Source organism: Sinocyclocheilus rhinocerous, unplaced genomic scaffold (genome assembly GCF_001515625.1).
Source record: "Sinocyclocheilus rhinocerous isolate Xijiao unplaced genomic scaffold, SAMN03320098_v1.1 scaffold557, whole genome shotgun sequence".
Lineage (NCBI taxonomy): Eukaryota > Metazoa > Chordata > Actinopteri > Cypriniformes > Cyprinidae > Sinocyclocheilus > Sinocyclocheilus rhinocerous.
This window is the reverse complement of record NW_015633548.1, coordinates 1,166,838-1,174,874: the sequence shown is the minus strand read 5'-3', so window position 1 is coordinate 1,174,874 and position 8,037 is coordinate 1,166,838. Positions and strand designations below refer to the sequence as shown.

The 8,037-nt window shown below is 38.4% G+C and overlaps 1 protein-coding gene across 2 annotated transcripts in view; it reads left to right on the top strand.

Annotated features, from left to right (window-relative positions):
- Positions 1-313: 313 nt before the first annotated feature.
- LOC107744542 (lysosome-associated membrane glycoprotein 2-like) overlaps positions 314-8,037 on the top strand; it is an 11,413-nt gene continuing 3,689 nt past the window's right edge. The window contains exons 1-6 of one of the 2 annotated variants that reach the window (XM_016558249.1): positions 316-484; positions 2,861-3,522; positions 4,006-4,143; positions 4,775-4,829; positions 5,263-5,433; positions 7,621-7,765. In XM_016558249.1, the coding sequence (XP_016413735.1) occupies positions 439-484; positions 2,861-3,522; positions 4,006-4,143; positions 4,775-4,829; positions 5,263-5,433; positions 7,621-7,760 (1,212 nt within the window). In that variant the 5' untranslated portion in view covers positions 316-438 and the 3' untranslated portion in view covers positions 7,761-7,765. Of the gene's footprint in view, positions 485-2,860; positions 3,523-4,005; positions 4,144-4,774; positions 4,830-5,262; positions 5,434-7,620; positions 7,766-8,037 lie in introns of those variants that run through there. The other variant, XM_016558248.1, reaches the window with a different exon arrangement.

The window sequence follows — 8,037 nt, the reverse complement described above, 5'->3', positions numbered from 1 at the left end:
AATCTGACTGTAGAAAATCAGCACCTACAAGGATGTTTTTGTATTAATAATGAAAAAAATATATGATCTGATCAACAGTGGTTTTATAATAGTTTCTGTGATCAGATCATAGATGTATTTTTATAACATTAAAACCTTAAATCTTTTACTTAGTCTGTATGTTAGCTTTTAGTAAACCAATGGTGTACTTATTGCGCTCTGAAACGGTAATAAAACATGTCTGTAGCTGATTTAATTACACACAGGTTTGGCAAATGAACAGTGTTGTAAACTCGACGTAAGGCTAATGTGCAGCAGGAGGAGGAGAGTGTGGTCCAGTCATATGACTTATATGAGCGCAGGTTTGAGGCTGATTTCACAGCGCTGCTGAACCGGGTCACACTCGGTCCGGGCGTCACTTACCGTCTGTCTGCTCAGAGGAACCGTCCACCCGTCGCAATGGCTGTCCACGGTTGTGTGACCCTGCTCTTTATTCTACTGAGTGGTACGTACGAGTGTGGTGTCGCGTTACAAAAGCAGATATTGAGTTTATTTTGGGGAGATTATCGCAGGCCCACAGGAGCGCGAGAGCCTGTTAGCATTAGCCTGAATTCTTACCTACGCCAGTAGAAGCGCGTTAGATAATCAGAGAAGACTGTCAGCTTGAGGGATAAATATGTACCATCCTTGCATTGTTTTAAACCCATTAATGTAATCATGTGATGGGTTTGTGTGTGAAGTACCAGGTTAATGATTTCATCAAACTACAGGACAGGGGACAGTCACCCAGCGTGATGATCTAAAGGCTGGAATTCATTACACAACATTTTAAAGTCTGAATGGTTTCTAAACGCTAGCCATCATACACTTGATGACTTTGCAAATGGTTACAGAGAAAAACCGGGTGTTGCACACTAAATGACTGAGGATCACGCACTACCTGATTTTTACTAACGTGCCGTATTAATATTTACTAACACTCACTTTAACATTTTAATTACTTTTTAAATTAAACATTTTTTCAGCGGAAAAAAAAATAGGAAGTTGTGCCATAGATTTTTCTCACTTTGTCAGATTTAACTTCACAAGCATGTGATCCTGAAGTGCTTGTTCAGTGTGTTTTTCTCAGCCACCCTCATTCGTAATCATGTGATGGGTTTGTGTGTGAAGTACCAGGTTAATGATTTCATCAAACTACAGGACAGGGGACAGTCACCCAGCGTGATGATCTAAAGGCTGGAATTGTGCCTGCCTGTGATGAGGAGATCGTGAATAAAAACATTAATATTAGTCGAATTTAAAATAAACATTTGCATTTGAATGCAAAAATGGTACAATCGAATGTTAGGAGTGCGTCAGGGAGCGTCATCAGTGGTGCGCGAGATGCGGTGATGATGAGGTAAGTGACGTTGCATTTTAATGTTTTGTTAGTCTAGCCCACGAGACGCGCCGCTGCTGTGTATTCGTTCAAAATATTAGAGAAATATAGCAGCTCAATGCATAGAAGATCTGGATTAGGTTAAACCCGAAACCAAGCCATTCACACAGAACGCATATTTAGCACATTTTTAGACGGACAAATATGACTGCTGCACTCGCGTCTCATGCAAGAGATGCAAAGAAAGTCATGCAAAGTTAAAACACTAGAAAACACTAAGCGAATTTGTGAAGGTTTATTTCATTTCACTGCGTCTCGTTTGTTTTTAAATGCAGTCTGTGTGATCGGCGATTTGGCTCTTTGTATTAGGCTAAGCAATGCATAAACGCATGATGCTGTTTTGGTCATAATTGTTTATGCAGTTTACAAAATTATATTTGTTTTATATATGTTAATTTAGACTTTATGCACGTTTTTATAGACCGTTATTTGAATTGACCGTTTAATGCGCTGCATTTTGCTCATTGCGCCCTCCTGTGGCCTCGGGGAAACAAGTCAAAAGCTTCCTTAAGACTTATTTAATCTGCATATAAAACATAAGAAAGGAGATATTTGTTTAAATTTTATTTTGTGTTTGACTTTAAAAAAAAATAATATATGCCTGTATATTTGTTGTTTGTCTTAATGAAGTGGGCAAATAAAAAATACAACGGTTAAAAAAAAAAATTTCTATTGCTCTGTTTTAAAAAAGGTTATAAAAATGTCAATAATTATCGATACCGAACGATATGAAATGTATGTCGTTGATATATTTTTTTAGTTATATCGCCCAGCCCTATTTAAGTCATTTTAAAGCCACACACTCAAGCGGAAACTTGAACCTTGAGATGCATGATAAATGAAAGCAATGTGTTCTAAAATTGGTTCAAAATATTAAACGCGTGTTTTATCCTCCAACTGGATGGAATCATATTATGAAGCTAAAAAGTCTGTGCCCATCACACAGTATGTGATTTTCTGTGAAATCTATTAACTGAATGCCCAAAGTTTGTGGATTGGCTTTGACTTCTGGCAACTAGCATTAACTCCTGAAAATCTGGTTTTGAACAAAAAAAATGTGTGCTGTATTCCAGCCCTTAAATCAGTTAGGTCTTAGACAAGAGCAAATACAATGCAATATTTTGGATATGTTAGTTTACCGCCAGTCAGTCAGGAAGGAAGGTACTGGAATGTGCTTGGATTGCTGTTTTTATTTCCTTACGCATAGAGGTAGTTGAAAGGCTGTGGTGTGCCCAAGTAGTCTTTCACTTTTGATATAATGCTGAACCAAGTACCCGTTATGTTTTTAAGTGTTTAGTGATTTAGCATTTGTATTATAAGCATTTAGCTAAATCTGATTTTGGAAGGTTGAAAAAGCAGGCTTGTTTATTCTCAGTGTCACATGGGAAACCCCACGATAATGTGAAGGATAAGGAAATAACATTGTGCTTCCACCCTGTGCAGGTATTGTGCATGCTGAAGATCTGGTGACATCGTCATTACCTGCAACACAGGAGTTCAGTACAAGCAAAATCCTCTCCGGCAGTTCTTCTCCAACCACCTCCAAACACTCTTCGGCTGCCATTTCTACTGCTGTGACTACAGGTCCAACCACGCATCACACCACCACTAAATATACTACAGAACCTACAACTACCCCTCATTTCACCACAACTAAATCTACTACAGAACCTACAACTACCCCTCATTTCACCACAACTAAATCTACTACAGAACCTACAACTACCCCTCATCACACCACAACTAAATCTACTACTGAACCTCCAACTACCATGCATCACAACACAACGAATTCCACCACAGAAGCGCCAACTACCATGCATCACAACACAACGAATTCCACCACAGAAGCGCCAACTACCATGCATCACAACACAACGAATTCCACCACAGAAGCGCCAACTACCATGCATCACAACACAACGAATTCCACCACAGAAGCGCCAACTACCACGCACTCTAATGCTACAACAGCTCCAACTCCTCCTCCGACCACTCCTCCTGTGCCCAACCCAACTGTTGGAAACTACAGTGTCAAGTCAGATAATGTCACAGTCTGTCTTTTGGCAAAGATGGGCCTTCAGTTTAGTTTCAAAATGAGTGAGGTAGGTACAAAATGTCTGTGCAGAGGAACACAAGAATTTAAATTTGTGATGCTTTAATGGAAATTTGTTGTGAAAAGCTATTACACACCACAACTAAATCCACTACAGAAGCTCCAACTACCATGCATCACAACACAACGAATTCCACCACAGAAGCGCCAACTACCATGCATCACAACACAACGAATTCCACCACAGAAGCGCCAACTACCACGCACTCTAATGCTACAACAGCTCCAACTCCTCCTCCGACCACTCCTCCTGTGCCCAACCCAACTGTTGGAAACTACAGTGTCAAGTCAGATAATGTCACAGTCTGTCTTTTGGCAAAGATGGGCCTTCAGTTTAGTTTCAAAATGAGTGAGGTAGGTACAAAATGTCTGTGCAGAGGAACACAAGAATTTAAATTTGTGATGCTTTAATGGAAATTTGTTGTGAAAAGCTATTACTCCACTGCAAGTCTTTTGTCATGTTCTTGTTTAGAATTCCAGCTTTCAGACTCTTAATTTTGACCCAAGTGCTAATGTAACAGAAGTGAGTGGAACCTGTGGAAGTGGTGGCAATGACTCTTCCCTTCTGCTGAAGTCAGATGAAATCACAGTTCATTTTGTCTTCACAAATGTAAGTCTTTAAAGAAGAGTCAAATATACTGGCGACTAAAGTCCACTGAGACAAAGGGGGTGGTAGATGTTCTTGATTGGGTTTTTGGCCATCTGTTGTCAGCTCTTAAATGTTGTTGGTTTTTTTTGTTTTGTTTTTTTTATGAATTGTACAGTTTCTTTCATATGATCTGCTTATGACCAACTTGGGGTTAGTTTTAGGAGTGCCGTATTTAATTTGACAGTAATGAAAACAAGGCTGTGATGGATAGAAGTATGGTGCGTTCAGTGGATTGTATTGTAGCTGAATAACATACCGATTGTTCAGCTGACAACAAGTAGACAAAAACATAACTCATCATAATCATCATAGAAATTATGATTTTGAAGCTTTATACAGTGCATGTCATTGTAAAGACTGGAAGTCTATTCCTCACAGCCTTGTTTTCAAATGTGTTGAATTCAATATTGCGTCTAACCCGATTAAGGTCGATGGGGTTAGAATTGAACCATCATGCTTGTTCGTTTTTCTCAAAAATGTCTGTTTTTGTACATATTCATGCAAAACTGCCAGTTCATAAAGTAATCACATTCTCTCATGAAATCAGGTTGCATCTGACTTTTCTTTTCTTTTTTTTTCTTTTTTTATACAGGTTTCACAGAAGTTCCGTCTACATGCTTTGACGCTCTCTGTTAATCTTGAAAATGGTAAGGCATATTTAATGTGAAAATTAAATGCATAATCTTATTCTCATTGTTATTCTCATCTAAAGACAATAATAAGCCAACATTAAAATTCTATACTCTTTTGTCTAAACTTAAATCTCTGAAAACTAAAATCAATCATTTTTAAATTCTACAAGTGAATTTAGCCATCACAATTAATATTAAAAAGATACTCATTTTGAGTTTTGCTAAAGATTTCATTTAACAGTATTAAATTATTAGATTTGGTTTTTTTTTAGATTAACAGAAAGTGTGATCTAATATTGACTGATTAAAAAATAAAAAAATGTAAATGAATAAAAATCATAATATCAGCCATGACCAGTGTGGTACCAATATATTGTGCATCCCTAATGGTGTCGTATCTCTTGTCATGTAATCATATTCTGTCCTCTGATTGGTGTTACCTCAACAGGAAACGTTTTCAATGCCTCCAATAATAATCTGTCTCTGTGGGAGGCATCTGTCGGAAGCTCCTACATGTGCAGAAAAGAGCAGAGTTACAACATCACTGACAAGCTTACCCTCAACACGTTCCAGTTGCAAGTGCAGCCCTTTGCAGTCCAGAACAACAAGTTTAACACGGGTATGTATTCGTTTGTGATGCTTAACAATAAAGCTGAGATAATTGTCTCATCAGAGGTAATTATACAACATGTGTAACTCATAACTGGACTCTGTCCTTTAGTTCTGTCATTTATCAGCTACTTTTCTACTCTCACTACAGCTCAAGAAGCATTGCTATTCAGAGTGGTGTGAAAAGCCACTTTGCTTTCCAGCACTTTAGTATTAATTTAGAAACTTGGGCACTGCTCACATTAGGGCTGGGCGATATGACGATATATATCGGATGGACGAAATTAAAAGTCTATAGTTTATTTCGTGGTGCTGCAAAACATTGTTTACGGCAATACCTTTTCATCATTTGAATGACTGCAGTCTTACATGCATTACACGGGGATGCAGGTAGAAACGTGAATAACAGCATGCGTGCTCACGTTGCTGTGCGTGTGGTCACGAAAATTTCATGTTTGCGCACGTTTTTAGGCACTGCAGTTTAATACAACAAATAATCATTTTGGGCCGTTGAAACGCAAACAACAGCTAAATGCGCGCGCTGTCTCTGTTTCTGTGTGGTGTACTCACACTAGGTACGGTTGCCTTGAACCGAGCCTGAGCGCGAAAAGTGTAGTGTAGTAATAGAATATGTTTGCGGTCGTAATGATGACGGTAGTGCACACAAAATAGTATCTGTTCCGTGCTCCGTCGCGGTTAGCGCTCGCACTGCATGTGTACCGAGCCCAACCGAACCGTGCCCTGGCCCACCTCTTTCAAACTGGGCCAGGGCCGGCACGGAGCGCTCTCACTAGTCAAACGAACCGAGCTTTGGGGGTCAAACGCGCTCGGGCACGGTTCAAAACGCCTAGTGTGAGTAACGTACACTCTCAGAAGTGCGCAAGCCGCGCATCAGCAGCTAATAGAGCTCGTGAGCATTTTTGCCACCTTTATTGGCTTTGAACGATTGCATAAACGCTTATGCGTCCAAATGCCCGGCTTTGCAAGTATCCTCATAAACACAGTCATTAAGGGAACGTAAACAGTTGCGAGAGAGTGCATGTGTAACAGTATATTGGATCCGGACTTCTGTCTTAAAGGGGAAGCTGTCCAATATTCGTCCTGTCTGCCATTCATGTTAATCAAACAATAGCGAGAGAGAATCTCTCACTGCTCTTGACTAAATCCCTTTTGTAACTAGAATAAGAAGAACATAAATAAATAATGATAATGCTAATAATTATGCCTATATATATATAATATATTAGATATAGAACTTACACAGTGAAGACTAATTAATTTACACAATGTATTTATTGTAGTTTTTGTCCTATTGCTTGTAATTAGTTTCTTCTTATTTCATCATCGACTGTTATTTATGTCCTGTGAGCTTGTTTTTTTTTGTTTTTTTATTATATTAATTATTTTTTTCTTGTATTAGTTTGATATCGACATTGGTGACAAGGATTATGAAAATTCTATGGTATCAAAGATTTTAATATCATAACCTTATTAAAAGGAAAAATAACTATATCGTGATACATCGTTATCATTATATAAAATTACTCCTATCGTGATACAAGATTTTGGTCATATCGCCCACCCCTAGCTCACATGCACAACTAAATCTGATAAGCCCATGGTTTCCTGTGGTCATATCATATGTGACTTGCTGCACCAAGATCATTGAAAGTATGTACAAAGATGTAGGCCTATATGCAAAATAGAATTACTTGACAAACACACAAGGTTGAATGACAGAAGTCTAAAATTTCCTGCCAAACTGATCCTGACAGCTCCGAGTTCAAATTACTATTGTAGTCTTAATGCAAGGCAAGAACATGATGTTTGAATATTTATATTTTTGGCAACACTTCATAATAAATATACATTTGTTAACTAAAGTAGTCATCTAATGTTAACATGAACTAACAATGAAAAATACTTTTATAGCATTTCTTATTGCTTTGTTGAAATTAACAATTTAAATATGTTAATATTACTGAATGGACCTGAGATACTATAAACTGATAATCAGTTGTCTTTTTATTAACTAATGTTAACACAGATGAATAATTCTGTAAAGGCTTATAGAAATGGCCCGGTTTGACCAGATTAAGTGTCTGTGATTTATTAGGTCTTTGAGAATATCTGCAGTGGTGTTGATGAGAAGATAGCAGCTTCATCTTACGTTCGTTCATGTTCTCTTTGTCTGCAGCCCATGAATGTTCAATGGATGACACCAGCCTCTTAATCCCAATCATTGTTGGTGCCGCTCTGGCTGGTTTGATTGTCATTGTTATGATTGCATACGTGATTGGTCGACGAAGGACCTATGTTGGATATCAAACACTGTAATGCAACAAAATCACAGAATCGAATCCTGGGTGTTTTAAGGGACACACAAGCCTGTTCCTGGACCATTGTAAATATTGTGGGTTTTTGTGCAATCTCAATTGGCAACTGACTCATGGCCACAGGAGTCAACAAATGTTTTGTTCTAATGTGGTCAGTTAATCCACCAGCTCTTAAACCGCAATATATTGAAAATCTAAAGATACAGTGGCACTCCAGGGCCAGAGCTTCCTATTGTGAACTAAGTTTGTGTGTGTGCACCACGGTCCCCCCCCCCCCC